At 43.4% G+C, this 17,065-nt stretch overlaps 1 protein-coding gene across 2 annotated transcripts in view; it reads left to right on the top strand.

Moving 5' to 3' along the window:
* Positions 1-17,065, top strand: part of tox2 (TOX high mobility group box family member 2) — a 74,673-nt gene that overhangs the window by 42,597 nt on the left and 15,011 nt on the right. For both annotated transcript variants that reach the window (XM_040203896.2, XM_040203898.2), the window contains exon 4: positions 7,665-7,940. In XM_040203896.2, the coding sequence (XP_040059830.2) occupies positions 7,665-7,940 (276 nt within the window). The remainder of the gene's footprint in view (positions 1-7,664; positions 7,941-17,065) is intronic.

The following is a 17,065-nucleotide window of genomic DNA, read 5'->3' as shown; positions in this document are numbered from 1 at the left end:
GCCGACATTAATCCATGGTGGCGTATTTTCTCTGTTGTGAGAAACTTTAAATGTTTATACAGCAGTGGTTCTCAAATGGGGGTATGTGTACCCCTGGGGGTACGTGAAGGCACTCCAGGGGATACAGGAGATTTTTTAAAAATACATTAGAGTTTTCATTGGCGGAAGAAAAAAAACAAAAAAACCCCCACAAAACTCCACAAGGTCCAACCCAACCAAAGCGTTGTGTCCTTTCAGTGTTAACAGTTTAATCCGACATTGGTGGCACAGTGCTTTGTATTACGTCATTTTTTTTCAACGTTATATCACTAAAACAAAGGTTGAGAACCACTGATATAGAGAATGCAGAGCATTAATGTAAAATGGTCCCAGGAAGTTTCCCACGGATTATTTAATTAAACATTTCTGTGTCTTGATGCTGTTAACATCGCTTAGCGGCTGTCTGATTGGAATAACGAGAGTGTAAATGGTTCCTGGCAGTGACGCTAAACACAGCGGCAGCTAACATCCGGCACAGCGTGTTTAGCATTAGCGTTCATCGTCGCTTCATGCTAAAACAACTGTAGATTTCATAAACCATTCATCCTCAACGTTATCACAACTGGTCCCAAGGGCAAAGTTAAGATCTAAACTAAATTTCATGGCAATCCAACCAATGGTTTTATTTTAGACGTGACCAACACACCCAGGCCTGCAGGCACACTGCTAGCGCAGCTAGCGGCTAACGGCTAACCTCCAACCAACAGTTCCCGTTGGAAAAGTTGTGGATGTGCTGCGACGCTGGAGTCTCTTTCGTGGAGCCTTTTGTGAAGCACCAAGTGTGCGTCGCGGGGCGTCGTTCTAGTGGAAGACAGGGAGGTTCATTGATGGCGGAGAGCCGTCTCCTCCACTCCCCTCCACGCCCCACCAGCCTCTTATTAACAATGGCACCAAGAGTACGAGGGGTCCAGATGTTAGTCTCCTGCTCCCACCAGCTGTGCCAGCCTCCAATACACAGTCTCATTGACTCCGAACCAGAGAACAACACACACACACACACAGAGCTGCCCGCCTGAGCAAGTTTATGTTTTAAGAAAATCATGGTTAACGACAAAATGTTGAATTAAGCATTAAAGAGTTATCACATGCAGGTCCGTGTCAGAAAAACATGTGACATTTGTCACACACACACACACACACACACACACAGCACATGCACTTTACACCCCTCCTCCTGGTGTTTTTTGTGGGTGACAGGATCCTAACAATTCTCCGAATAATGCACATTTGTTTGGATGACTGTGCCATCAGCGTTCCCTTTGTTACGTTCAACACTGTTTGAGTCAGTGGGTACTGATCCACCAGCCCTGCATTGTGCTGGGTTTTTTTTTTGTCCATTTACTTGCTCTTATAACAATAATTAGTTTTGTCAGTCACACACAGCGGCACCATTGTCCACATGTTAATGATGATTCTGACAGTAAGCGCAGAAGAGTAGATAACTCGAGAGTATTTCAGCATTTTTAAAAGCAGTTGACTTGCTGCTGTTTTTTGTGGCCTCGGCGTGCGCTCACAGCTCGTTAGTAGCAATCGCTGCTATTAAGCCTCGCGAAACAGACAGTGGTGTGCCGATGAGTCGAGTTAAAAAGGCTTTCCACTCCGGGAGACGTGGCTGCTTCAAACAGGAAGAGACTGTGGGGACTGGAAATAATACCGCGTGTCTGCGAATGTAACATCGTAATCCTAGATTCATCCTGTCAGGCAATAAGTTTGATTATGGTCCTCATTTGAAATGTTGGTTTCATAGCTTCCCCCTCCCCCCCCCCTTTTTTCCTGCTGCCTCCTCTGCTTTCTGCTCCACCCTCCTCCTCCTCCCATCTTCTCCCGTCACCCACCACAGTATCAACATCGGTATCAAAACCCCTCGAGATAACCGAGGAATCTTGTGCATTGATGGTTGGTTTTCTGAGCGCATTAGTTTAGTTTTCTCTTACACTGGGGCGGCATATCAGTACCACCACAGGTTCCGCGGCTCTTCGCTTGCACACAACGCAAACCGGCAGAGGACGGCGTGGATGCATTTTTATTTATCAAAACATTAAGCCCGTTGTTAGTCATTTCATTTTTTTTGCTTCTGCTACACGTCTATTATACAGTGCAGTCATTTGGGAGCTATTTAAATGTTGTTTGTGTTCCAGTTGAATGTTCAGCAATAACGATGTGGTTGTTGTTGCCGACAGCTCCTCTCGCCAAAATCGAGTGTTATTAGATAGAGAGACGGAATAAAAACAAGGGAGAAGGGTCAGTGACACATTTTCAGTAATTCAAATTGAAAAAAGAAAGAAGATAGGAGGAGGGAAGGCAACACATCGGGTGCGGGAGGCGGCTGCAGTCACGTCTGGCCTCTCGCGTCAGCTCAAAGTAAAGAGAAAGCGTGCGAGAGACAGGGAGGAAAAAGAGGAACAAGGGAGGTTGTGTTTATTATTTGATAAAGCCTCCCTTATAACCTCAGCATGTTGTGCAATAGCTCTGGCTCGCCTTCAACTCTGCGGTGTGCCACTTCAAATTAGTCGCCGGTGGAGAAGGCCTGCCCCGTCTTTGCAAAATACATTAGTACGCCACTCAGAGCCTCATACAGCCTAGGGTTAAACACAAATTATATCATTTCTGTCATCCAATCAAATCACACTGACCTATTGACCTGCCAGATGAGTCAAATGCATAATGAAATATGACATGGCACAAAAGCTCTGATTTTAATCTGCTCTGACACGCGATCAGATGAGGATGACCTCCTGACCTTGACTGACAAGTGAGACGACGACGACTGGGAACAGGATACACAGGGGAGAGGAAAGGAAGGAAACATGAAAGAGAAAAGGAGAGAATATAAGCAATTAGGAAGGCTGGTTTTAGTGGAGGTTGGTTAGTAATCAGCTCTGTATTCGGGGTGAATGAGGCCATCTGCATCTTCGGACGTTTGTCAGTTGTTATTCGCTTTGATTATTCTCCCCATTTACGCAATAATTTCCCTCCAATAACCTCCCCAAAAAATACAGTATTTCTTCCCCTGGGGTGCGGCCAGAACTGAAGAGATACTGGCTGCACTTTATTTCCTAGAAAGAGCGTGACTGTGACATTATTCTACCCCCCCTCCCCTCCCCTCCCCCTCCTTTCACCAAACAGAAACCAAGTACATGGCGATTTAGCATCCCCGTCCCCACAGCCCCTTTCATGATTCCCAAACAGTAACATAGTGACAGATAAATAATGCAGCCTGGCGGTTTTAGGGGAAAATGAGATGGCAGGGGAATAATCGGAAGAGGGGGGGGTTTCGATTGGAGGACCAGAACTGTTTGGGCTCTGTGAGGGACGGCGGGACGGGCCGGGCCGGCTAAGAAAGGAAGAGGAGAGTGGAGGAGTGGAGGTGTAGGGTGACTGTAACTGGATCTTTGCCCCCCACCCAGTCTCTTTGGGCTGTGCTGTAGAAGGCTTTGTGGTGTGCTCATACACCCCCACCCCCACCCCCCGAAATGATACTGTGGCAGAAGAAGGACTATGGCTTTAATTAAGCCTGAGTGAGATGGACGGATAAGGAGAGAGAGAGAAAGGGCGGGAAAGGGAGTATCAAAACAAACAGCCCAATAATCATGTCATGCTGTTAAGCGTTTGGAAGTGATCTTTGGAGTCCGACAGATATTTGCCGCTGCTGCGTTCCATTAAAACAAGAGCCCTGTGTGAACTAGTAAACATGCTCGTTCAGAAATATACGGGATAATCTTCCTCTGGGAGAGCGAGTAAAAACCGATGATGCCCTCAAAATTCTTCCTTAGAGAGAAATCCACCGTTTTCCCAGCGAACCGGACTGCGTGGAAACGGGAGATAACGGAGCCTGACTTTGTCTCGGCGCGCAGAGCGCTGCACGGCGGATATACGCAAAAGGTGTTGGAACGGAGAGCGTCGGTGGTGATGGAAGTGGTGGTGTGTGTGTGTGTGTGTGGGGGGGGGGGGGGGGGATTCTGAGCATAAATCACCACCGTGACAAAGCCCTCCAATAGGCAGATAAGTGCACATTAGTGGTGAGGCTGATCTGTCATCGTCTGTCTCAGAGCGGTTGGTCCCGCCCTCTCTGCCCGAAAAACCAATGCCGACTTGAGGTCTGCACGCCATGCGTGTGAATATACCAATGCATGAGAGTTCTTATTGTGTGGCTTGAATTCTTTTTATTATGATGTTCCTTTTGAGGTGATAATATAATCAAATAATAATGATTCAATACAACTGGGGCTACGGCTGATTATTCTTTCGATTAGTTGAATTATTGACTCTTTCCGAGCAATCCTCCAGAAAATATTCAGTCTATGACATCCTCACATCTGAGAAGCAGATTAGGTTTTGTTTTTGAATGGAATAAAACAATTACCAAATATTTCCATGTACCACAATATGCCAATACTAAACAGCATGCAGCTCCCTCATTGTGGATTTGAATGTATTAATAACATAAAATGTGATATTAATTGGGTTATGTACCAAGTATCAGGCATTACAACAATAACCTGAGAATAAGAATGTACAGATAATGAGCCATTAGCCACAGTCAATATCATCTCCAGAAGGCCTTGGATACTCAGGCAGAGTTACAGAGGGAGGGAGAGATCTGTGCCAAATAAAAGACAAGCTGGAACGCTCCCCAATCAATGTTATTTTCCCTCTCAGTCCCAGACCAACTGTCTATTCATCTGTTTCTTTCAAATGAAAGGTGTGCTGCTATGTAACACTTACAGTCGGGAGATCTGTCTCTTAATTAAAATGTTGCAGATTGTGTTTAGCTCGCTGTGCAGACCGAGCATACTGTCTATTGGAAATGGCGCTGGTATTGATCAAGACGAGGGGAAATTGAAGGATGTTCCTTCAAGGAAAAAAAGAAAAAAAGGATCTATGTAATGTAGCTTATGCTAGGAATGTGACCCTGACTATTGGAAGTGAACCCATGACAAGTACCGTATGTTGGGAAAATACATGGGGGCTTTTGTTTGAAAAGATAATTCCATACTAGGACGCATGCTGTTCCGCCCCATCCATCAAATACGTCGCCTCTCTTTGGATGTTACTTTTAAAGGAGAAAAAGAGTATACATTAGCCAGAGTGCACATGTGGCTCTGTACATGCAAGCTCATTCCGAATAGAGGCATATGAATAATTTATCTCGCCACAATCCAACTGGGAACGTCCTTGGTATTTACATTTTATCATCAAGGGCACTGGATGAGCGCTCACAGCGATCCAGCACATGACACATGCTCAGTCCGCATCTCTTTGCACAATCGAGAGCAACAGACGCGACCAAGGAAAATGTTTATGTGGAGAGAATATCACTCCGTACACACGGAAAAAAAGAAAGAAAAAAGATTGGATCATGCAGGATCATGACTAAGCGTGGCGTTGTTGCACCGCGGTCATTGTAAGGGAACGCAGAGGCTCCGAGGGGACGCTCGCTTCACACAATGGCCCCAATGTTTACAGCGGATCGTTTAGTTTCCCCTTCAACAATTATGAGGGAGATTGAATGTCAGGAAATGTCCAAAACAAAAAACACCATCCTCAAAGAGTTATAAAAACATCCGTCTTCAAAAAGGACAGAAAGGAGAATTAACATCGTGCAGGCTTTTGTCATGACAAAGTAAATCTAATTGAGGCAATCGCTTGTTTTTTTTTACCCTTTTTCATTTGGTGTTGCGTGTAGGAAGATGAAAGTTGGCCATGAACGCCGAGTCCGTGTCTGCATTCCTGCTTCACAGTAAAAACGTTGCTTTTTTGTGGTCAAATTAAATATGGGTGTTTTAGGTATTGTAACTTAATGAAATTCCTCCTCTCGTCTGGCTTTGTGCTTACTGCCTCGGATCGGTATTCATTTAAAAAGGCATTAGATGTATTTTAGACCTGCTGAAAGCAAGTGTTGTAAAAACAACAGCCAGTTTCGATGTGTTTAAAATGTGCGATCCCAATGGGAAAAGGTTTGCCCTGCCAAGGATTAAAAAGGGTGCGATCTCTTAAAAAAAAAAACATAATCATTTTTTCGGATTTTTTCTCCCCAGTTTCCCCAAAAACAAATTTATAATTTGGACGTCATGCCTTTTAGTTATACATCTTAACAAACCTGTAATTTATTGAGCCACAACGGGGCTTTATTGTCACCTCTATAGGTTGAGTGAAACAAGAAAAAAAAAAAAAAAGAGTGTATCCTCTCTCCTTTCTTCCATCTGCCCATTATTTTCTAAAAGTATCTGTTTGAGAGATAAATGACCACTCTGCTGCCGAGGATGACAGCCTACACAAAGATGATATTGAATTTATTTCAGAAATGTTGCAGAACTGACTGTTTGATGTATACTGCTAGACATGAATCATAAAAATTCTATTAAAAAAACCCTTGAATGGCTGACACCAGAATATTATTTGTGATGATTAATTTGACTCAATCATCACAATGGGAGTCAAGTTGGATAGTCTCAGACAGAATTGCTTTTCATTCCCCGTTGTATTTCCCCGCTATTTCTCTTTTCTTCTTGCTCTGTGCAGGACTCTGATCTGATTGGACTCGCTGTGTTAGCGCACAAACACAGAAGCTCCTTTATTACCGAGCGCTGAGTTTTTGTTGCAGAATGAGTCGTTCAAAACATGAGACTGAATTTCATCTCTTCTAACAAAAACGACACATTACAATTCAAACAGTTTAGAAAGCGATTTGTAGAAACGGAATCCCAAGGGGGTCACAATGCTAATATGTTATTATATGATGTGATTTTCATGTGTTAATAAGAGGTAATCTGCCAACTATCCTGAAGGAAGGGCACAATATTGATAATCATATGGCGTCAACATTCAATTTTTTATAACATCATATATATATATATAATGTGTTGATAAACTTATGCATGGTTGTAACCGTTTTGTTTGTTGTTGTCTTGTCATGGTGAAGTTTTGTTTGTTGTTGTCTCATGGTGAGGTCAAACAGCAACTGGCCTAAGTAGCACAAAGCAGAAGTAAGACGAATAACATTTCCTTCCTAAAACTACTTCATTTTTAAGTGACAGTTAACAATTAGGAACTTAAACATACACTGTTGCTATGGATACTTACCCTCCATGACATAGAATGATGTTTTTTGGCAACACAACGTTGTTTTGCCAAAAAACATCATTCTATGTCCGTCTAGATCTTGGTTTTAATGCATTTAACTTGACACACATGTCTGTGTGGGGTTGGGGTGTCCTGAAGGGCTCTAAATGACCCCCATGACCCCCAGCGGGCATCGCTATGGAGAAGTAGCCAATTAGAGGCTTGAATTAGAGCTCTAGCAAAACACTTTGTTTGCCACATTCATACCAAAGTAATCAGATTCAAACTGCTGAATATGGTTTTTATTAATGTACGTTTCTGTAAAGCAGTGGCGATCTTTTAAGTCGAAGGTGCTTCAACAGCTGCATAACATGGCCTCTGCAGGAAATGAACAGGGCGCTTAAAACGCCCGGGCGCCGCATATAACGATTCCTCTCTGACTCCATCACCCTAAACCGAAGGTCTACATCTTCAACCCACACGGAATGGCGCCATGTGGCCACCAGCTAGGTCTTAGCTCGAGGTTGATCTTCGGATATCTCTCTTTGTTTCCCCTCCATCAGAACTACACGGGTCAGACCGGCGGCGGCGCCGGAGGAGGAGGAGGAGGCGGAAATGGAGCCGGGGACGAGGACTACGAAATCCCCCCCATCACTCCACCCAACCACCCCGAGCCTTCTCTCCTTCACCTGATGGAGCACGACTCCACAGGCTACCTCTGCCACTCCCTGCAACACAACGGGCTCATCAACCCGTATTCCTACCCGGAGCTGCCCACGCTCATGATGTCCAACATGCTGGCACAGGACGGCCACCTCGTCTCCAGCCAGATGCCCTCGGTGAGTAGCACCGAGCGGACGGAACCGTCTTCTTCCTTTTAGTACAGGGACTAAACTGTGCAGGCGTTTCCAGAAACTATTTACACACACACACACACACACGCAGAGTTAAAATAGTTGCAGTTTGGAGTGGGAGAGAGAAATGATGGCGCACTGGGGAGATTGGACAAATTTGACCTTTTAAGAAATGATCAAAGCATTTTTGAAATATGCAAAAACACTTAAAAACACCCATTTTAAAGCGCTTTCTAATGAGAAACACATTACCAGCCCGTGTGCTGGACGTAATTTTGCCAGACATGAAAAAGGGGGCTAAACGGGGGGAACTGAAAGATTGTTTAGTGGTTTCAATGTCAGCGCCGATGCATGGTGAAAAGGATTGTGGGTAAATCCATCAGCATCATATCTACCTCGACAGCATGCATCGGTCAATCTGTCAAGCCTTCAAACATGAATGCTCACTGATTGCTCCCGCAGCTCCACACAGAACTACTCCTCCGCAAATTAGCATCTCTTAACTGTAATTGCATTGAGTGCAACTGCAGGAAAAAGAGCAAGTTTATATCACAAGAAAAAAAAAAAATATATATATATATAATGTAAAGGCTTCGGTAAGTAAATGTCTGCTGTGTGGTATTCATCTGGCTCCACATGGAAAGAAATGAGCAAATGAGTGGAGCTCAAGGTAATTTGTCTTTTGGGATCCTGCTATTCAGCGACCAAAAGTCAAATATTGCACTAGAGATGCTCTGAACGGTATTTATGTCCTGGCTTGATATTTGATCCTTCTAACATTGCTGGTGAGTCTACATAAACGAAGGGCTCCTAGCGTGACTGCGCGGCACCCGAGGAGAGCACGAGCCAGAAGTCCTCCTAAAATGTGTCGGTTTTATAAACCAAACAGACAGCAAGCACAAAGGTCCGCAGCAAATTAGCACGGGACAGAGGGGGGACGCGGGCATGAAGCGACCTAAGCGCCTGCCTCACAGCCTGCTGCTAATAACAGCAACTCTTCCACAGCCTGCGCCTAAGTGGCTTTGTACGCCCCTCTCGGCTCCGCCCTAATTGGACTGAACCACCGCATGTGATTAGGTAACCCAGCGGGGGGACGGGGGGGGGGGATTCCCACCAAAAGTACCACACAAGAACATAACTGTGAAAACTCTCTAAGTTTAATGACACCTACCCAGCCTATACAGTATTTGGTCAATCAAAAGAAGAGCAAAAGACTTCAACGCTCGGGACCCTGATGTCACCAGTAAGAAGATGGACAAAAGGAGAAATGTTATTTCATGTGTGTGTGATTAACTTTAATGGATGGCTCCACCCACTGGCTAACTAGACACAGGTGACAATGATTGACATGAAGCTGTCGGCGTGAAAAGGTGCTGAATGTCTACGTGGTTTTATTAACGGGTGAAAGATTCTTGGAAAAGAAAGAGCACATATGGTCAACAATATTAACATATAAAAAACGTCATCGGTTTGAGTGAAATATGAGAAAGGAAACGGAAATGGATACAGGGAACATCTGTGCGTTTCTTTATTATTAACATTTGTATTGTTCTTTTTGTCTTCAGAAAATTTGAGGAAATATTTAAAGATTTTGATGAAATAAAGCAGGCGCATTTGCATAATATATTCTAACGTTCATCATAAACAGAAGAGATAAGATTAAAACACCATTCAGCATGCAGGCAAAGTATGGCTTGGTTTTGCTGTGAAATATAAATACTATATATTATATGTAATGTTTCAATATTCCCCCTAGAAATTGGATTTGCGTGTCATTTATCTTCATATTCATTCCACATTTTGGTCGTGACCTTTACTGTGGAGACAGTGGTTGATTGGCCAGTGTTTCGCTCAGCAGTCGGGATATTTGTTCCTGCTACACTCGGCGGTTTTAACAGATTGAGTATTTCAGGTCATGTGCTATAAAAGCATGACATTTGAAATGTTTGAAATGGCACACGATGAACATGTAACCAAAACACACCAACTAATGCCGGCAAACAGTTTATACTCAGATTACCTGTTGGGTTGATTCAGCTTTGAAACCGGAGACCCAAAGAGCAACACCACTTTCTAAATGGGATATTTTGTACAAATTACCTTTTGTATTCAATATTATTTTGAAGCCAAAAGATAAAGAACAAGCTAAAAAGAAATTACAGCTTTTAAACTGATCATCAGCGATTCAAAAAATAAATAAAAATGTTATAACCTCCCAAACCTTTTTTATTTCTTACCGTCTCTGAGAGAAATTCCTTGAACACGTAAGGAGACTTTTCCAGGACTCTCTGCCTCGACTTCATTGCGGCGTATTAAGCGAACTCAGACATTTCGAAGTCAGATAGTCGGCCGGGGCGAAGCTACCAAACCGTAGCAGAGGTTCATTTGTGCTGAAAATGGAGTGTCTATTAAATGGGCACCTCACCATGACACAGTCTGTTGAGCAGAGTAATTAAGCAAACTCTGCGTTTCAAACATGCGATTCTGTTAATAATGAAAACCTCACTTGACATGGATTGATAAATAACGAGGGTTAATTCTCATTTTAGACAGTTTTGGGTGCTAAAAAGTACACGCGCACGTAGATACAAAGGGATTATTCTGCTGCCGTCGACTGTTTGTGTGTTTCCAAGTGGCTCTGTGCGTTTCTGTGTCCTCACTATAAACAATATCTCTGCTGTTGAAATGGATCCACTACATCTGGAGGTCAGGCCTTATATTCAATCTTGAGCACATTGAAAGAAAAAAAAATCCATTAGGGTTCATCTTTCCTGCATCAGCCATTCTATTGTGGTGCTGCAGTGAGATCTGTTTTCATCAGGCAGATTCAATACGTGAGCAGGGCAATGAAAAGAGTGCAATAGAGTTGGATGAAGAGAGGAGGGGTGAGGATGGAGAGAGAGGGAGAGAGAGAGAGAGAGAGAGAGAGGGTGCATTGTTGGTAGGTAAGCAAGAAGAAATTGCACAGAGGTAACTCTTATTCAAAATGAGCACATACCTCCTATTTTCTGTACCTCCTCGATTTCATGATTAGATGTTTTAGAGATAATTCAGTTGAGTGGAATAAGGTTATTCCGTCTCAACAATAGGTTCAGAGCTCCCGGTTTCTAAATGAGCACCAATGTGATTTAAGTATAAGGTATTTGACTCAAATGCAAACTGAAATCTCGAGAATATTAAAGAACAGCTGTTACCATGGAAATGCTGACGGGGAACTACTGGTGAGGGTACTCGATGGCACGCGCTGCTCTGTGGTCTGTTTCAGAGCCACACGGGGCTCCTTTGGGAAGTTCCTCTTATATAATGACAATAGTATAATGTAATGAGTTTCTGAAAACATTTGAGGTGACAAATAAGGCATCCAGTTGTTAAATCTGTTTTCATTTTTCAATTAGGTTTAGTTAAAAACTTTCCATTGGTGGCGATTGCCATTCGCAGAGGTGAATAGGCGATATTTAGCCTTTTTTAATAATCAGTTAAAAAGTGTCTGTTTCACAAACAAAACAATTAAGTGATATCAACAACAACAATTTCACTCCTTTCAGGCATTTTACAAACCAAACCATGAAGCCACTGGATGTCAAAATGTTTTGCAGATTATTCGACGCACCTCCCAGTGAAATCGATACGTTGCTGGATTTGTTTTTTGTCAACACGACGGAACTATAAAATATTGCCGGTCTCATTCCGTCGCTCGATACATTTTTGGAGCATATCCATTGCTCGCACACAACTCTCGACATGGCGACGGTTGAGCCAGCGGCTAGCGGCCAGCGCGCTAACGTCGCTAACAGGGCTAACGGTGTTCACCTGAGAGGGGAACCGGAGGGTGGGGTCCACGTTTCCGCGGCGACCCTGTCCGTCAGGCCGGCGTTGTTATCTGCTGCAGCCATCGCGTGAGCGCACAGCCCCTCATGCACTAAAATGCACGTGCACGCATGTCAACGACGCAAGGAGAGGTTTGGATTACGACACACACATTCCCCTCACATGTACTCAAACGAGGTTGTTTGCTGCCATTTTGATGCACTGAATATCATACAGAGAACCTTTGAGTTTAAATCATTAATATCAGGCGTTGAGAGAGGCTAACTTTCTTTGGTGGTGAATATTTAAGTTTTTTTCAAGGCTGACAAACATGAAAAACATGATTCAATCCACTTTCCTAATCGTGTAACGACCCCATTTAGAATTCATATTTTCTTTTCCTTTTTTCCTGGTGCTTATTGTGTTGTGGTCTGGAGCCCCTCCTGGACAAACCTGATATCTCTCACAGCTCTTTTTGCTGATGCTCTGATGCACTTGGCAGGGCCTCTCTCTCTGTTAATGCCCCCACTGTCATAGCATCTACAAGTTCCAAAACACATTAGATATTTAATAGCCATTCTCAGGTTGCATTGATGGTATCAATACAGCCCAGAACGACACTCATCTCTGCTGCTGCTGCTGCTGCTGCATCATTGCTGGACTCACAAGTGAAGTGGCCTCGTTGTTGTTTTATTTACTAGAAAACTTACCAAAAGCAAACCTATTTTATCATTGGCCTGATTTTTATTAGATTCACACCTGTTCCAGGACAACAACATCTGCAATCCGTTTGAACAGAGAGGATCTATGTTCAATCACGGCACATTTAAAATGCGCCCTTAAACGCGTATGATATGCGTGCCTGCGAGTGGAATAAATTATCTTTGATTAAGGTCTCTTTTTTTTTCATGTTCCTCAATGATGCATGCAATATTAGCCATCATCAAACTGGCTCGGTGTGATGCTTTGAATATGTAACAGATGATGAATGTATAATCAGCCAGGGGATGTTATGCGTAAGGGCTATTTATTAGCAGAAGCCGCTATATGCAGCCTTAGCTCCATCCAACTCACAGGTATTATCTCATTTGTTATTTTCCAGAGCACAAGACGTAAATCCGCCCAGGTGCGGGTCAGGTCATCCGAAACGAGGGTGGTCTGCCTGCTGTATTCATATTCAAATTCATACGCTTAATTTCTTTTGTTACCAACATTTAAGTGCAAGAGAAATTCCTCGCAGGCTCTTTATCTGCAGTTGTCGAGGTTAATTAAAAAAAAAGTGTCAATCCCTCCCTGATTGTCATGTTAAGTTGGGTGGATGCTTGTGTTTTCTTTCCTCTCTTCATTTCTTTCCTGCGAGGCATTAAGTGCTGGAGGCAGGTGCGCGCTCTGCAAGACTGTGTGAATGAAATATGAGCTGCAACGTTAACTAAACTTGTCACAGACAAGCTGGGATGAATTAATGATAAGAGCGCTGTGGTGTTTTTGAGCGTGTTCTCTCTCTGATGCAGGGTCTCACCAAACGATTATCACATACTGTACACCTGCTGGTTTTTGTTTTTTTAGGAACAGAAAACAGGAGAAACGGTGGATGAAAGATGAGGTGATGCATTTATAGAAAAAATTGTGGTCTGAAAAAAAAAAGATCTGTACGTCACCTTGACTGTTATCAAGCGACTTACTATAATTAAATGTGTTTAGACTTTTTCCAATATGGACTTTAAATTTGTCTTACCTTTTCCCTTTAAAGACTTCCTGCTCTCTGAGGCTTTGCCTTTTTCTATACTTTTCATTCAGATGAAGAAAACCTATTTCTCCTTTGAAAGACCTTCATTTTCAGTCATTTTTTAAAGGGATTAAAGCGTCTGCAGAAAATGATGGAATGTCTGCCGCTTTCCACCACAGTTCAACAACCCCGCTGATAGAATGGGACTTGTATTAGTTATTCCAATGTTGATTCAGGCATAGGTGATTTTGAACCATCAATGCCCTCGGCAGAAGCAAAATAGCACTTGCTTGTTTGATGGGCTCTTGAAATCGGCTGTTCTTTAAACGGTTCCTCTCCTTTTTTCCCCACTTTTTTGTGATTATTTATTTTCAAATTGTCCCTTAGGCTAATGTTCCATTTGGCATTTCACACCTCCCTCTCCCATAAATGAACCATCACAGCCATAAATCACTGGACAAACAGAGACTTGTGCAAACCCTGAAAGGTTCAGAGATTTATGTAACACATTCATGTTTTCCACTTCCTCATTTTAGTACTCCGCTGGTAAAGCCTAGCTAATAAAAGGTCCTATTAATATTTCCTGTTGCCTAGCAACGGCAGGCAGCAAGTAATAGCATTCTGTGGAAAAATAGATGACCGATAAGGAAAAATTCAATTCTTTTCTCATCTCCTGGGAGAAGTGACTTTCTTCTCTGGCAATGTGATATGAAACTGTAGTTGTATATTAAGAAATATCTTAAAAGAAATATACATTACTTTCCAATTTCATCATTTTGGGGGGATTTTCATTGCAACGGCAGCTCCTTTATTTTCTCCACCCAGATAAAGTCAGTTAACATTATTGGATTAAGCCAATCACAGGATAAGGTGGCGACTTAAATTCTTTATTTATAATCAGTAGTGCTACAGAGATGGTGTTAAATAACACACAAACCAAACTTTAAAAGGATCGGTTATAGGACATAAATTCTACTGTGTAATTTAAACTTGTTTTGTTCAAAGAAAGAGCGGTTTGGAGTGCTACGCCAAATCCCTTTTATTAACACCACCTATCTGTGTGGTCGTAGGTAACGGATTAGAATCTCCATGGTGACAATTTTCAATTTAGATAATTCATCACATCTTATTTCAAATACAACTGAGCAAAAGACGCATTATCACACACACACGTCGTGGTCACCGTCCTCGTCCTCAGTGTAGACGTGATCAACGGCGGCATTCAAACAAAGAACAGCTAAAGAAACAAAGGCAGGTTCATCTGCGGGAGATAGCCGGTGTTGTGAAGCAGATACATAGATAAAGGATTTCATATTACACTTAGCTACGGGGCCCCGCGGAGATTTATCACGCCATGAAATCGTGTCCATATTGCACTGTGCCCTATCTCCACCATCCATCAGCTCATTCTGTACTCGCCACCAGGAATATTCGGCCCCCGGTGGCGGCGGAGAGACGTCCCCGTGTCATCTCACCCGGGGACGTGTCCCCACCCTCCTCCGCCCCCCCTTCAGCACAACGCCGCCACTAATGTACCGCAAGAGATTAACACACTTTGTGTATTCATGTAACACTGTAAGGCAGCACCACGAGGCCAAAGAGTTACACGCTGGATTTCTGAGTGGCGTTGGCTCTCGGTGACGCAGGAAAGGATTCTTGAAATTATTAGACAGCAAAAAATCACAGGGCACGAATCTCACCAGAGACATAAAGTAGTATTTCTTTGTTTTCACATCACATGCAGGACCTCGTTTTCTGTTTTGGTCATTTTAAAACAGGGAAACAACACCACACAAACACAAATCAAAACATCCGATTCTGAGTACTTACAATACAAAAAGTTACATAATAATTTTGCTCGCTTACTGAAGCGTATATGCAAAAGCTAATTTGTTTGTTCTTTTTTCCAGAACTATTTTCTGAGCAAAAGAACCCGTGACACTTAGCGGTGTGTGTGTGTGTGTGTGGTGTTGCAGTAGAAAGCAAACAACATTAAACCTGTTTTAATGCAATTATTTAACAAAGTCCGTTTTCTTTTCTCATAATCAGAAAAGCGCGTCATGCACACCGTGACGCAGGGAACCGTGTGATCATCATTTGCCCGGTAATACGCCGTCTGTAGCATTTGATCTGGTCCAAAATCAGGAGAATAAGTCGAAGACGTCTTCTGCCAGAGATGAGTGAAATATCTCTTTCACACATGAAAGTCACCTTCCCGTGACCTGCACCGTACTGTATGCACCCACCTTTCATTTCTCTGCACTTTCTTGTTTTTCTCTTCGTTATTTCTGCATCTACATTTTGTTGTTGTTGTTATTGTTGTCGGTGCGAGCACGGTCACACACACACACACACACACACACACACACACTGGCGCGCACAAAGTGTCGCGGCAGCCAGGAGTCTCATTAGTGGCGGCGGAGGAGCCTTGACTTTCCGCTGTCAAGAGTGTGTGTGTCCCTGCCGCTCCTCACAGCCGTCTCCTGCATGTCATGTCAGGCGAGCCTCTGATTCTCTGACGCCGCGCTTTGTGAGGTGAGCTGGGAGACACGCCCGGGCTGAGGGGGGGGGGGGGGGCGAGGCCCGGGCACAGAAAGAGACAGTGAGAGAGAATAAAGACTGCAGGAACAAGAGGGGGAACTTGGGGGGGGGGAGGTGGGGAAGGGGTATAAAGGCAAAGGAGGTTCTGACATTAGCAGTAATGAGGAACATGGAGGATGGCGCCGAGGGGGACATCCTGACATTGCTGCCTGCGAATCAACCACCGCCTCGTTGCTGCCGCAGATCCACTGCGAGGCGTTCAGGGCGGTGCGGTACTTTTCAAACCAACAGTCAATCACGTCAGCCTCTTTGTGCAAAAATGCCTCCGGCACTACTTTTAGATTTAGTCGTTAATAACAATGGCAATAAGAGCCACGGGCGTTAAGTACTGTTCTGTTTTCTATGTATTTATCCATATTTTTTTGCACGGCACAACTTATTTCTATATGGTATTTCTAAAAGAAATCAAACGATATTTAATAGCAAATCCAATCCAGAAGCGTGGCTACTTTTAACGTGTTTCACTTTTTAACTTTTGTGAAATCGGACTTATGTGAAATCTCATAATTATCTCCCTGCGATGTCAGTTCGTGGGGCATTGCTGTGTTTCTGCCAGATTAATAAATGATCTCAGTTCAGCGCAGGAGGTGCAAGAGCAAGTATTTCACATTTTCCCTCCCCACTAGCTTGTAATTGGAACCACTGAAAGTGACCTTACAGTGTCTTGTTTTGCCAACGTGGAGTCACTGCCAAGCTGTTAAACAAAATTAGTTTTTAATAGCGTGTTGATAAATGCAGTCGGCTCGTACTGCACCTGGATTATAGCATCATATTACAGCTGAATCAAAATCTCCTTTTCTTATTGAATGATATTTTCTGAAATTTGTTTTAAAATAAGTCAAATGAGGTGTTAGGAGTGTTCCTCCTCCTAAACATCAGCTGCCCATCTCGTCTCCTTACTTGGCATCCGTCTCATGTCACGAGAAGGCAAGCAGGAGCGTTTTGCCTTCGCTTCCATACTTAAGTAGCGTATGAT

The sequence above is a fragment of the Gasterosteus aculeatus genome, chromosome 17 (assembly GCF_964276395.1).
Source record: "Gasterosteus aculeatus chromosome 17, fGasAcu3.hap1.1, whole genome shotgun sequence".
In the NCBI taxonomy this organism is placed as follows: domain Eukaryota; kingdom Metazoa; phylum Chordata; class Actinopteri; order Perciformes; family Gasterosteidae; genus Gasterosteus; species Gasterosteus aculeatus.
This window is presented reverse-complemented; position numbering and strand designations above follow the sequence as displayed.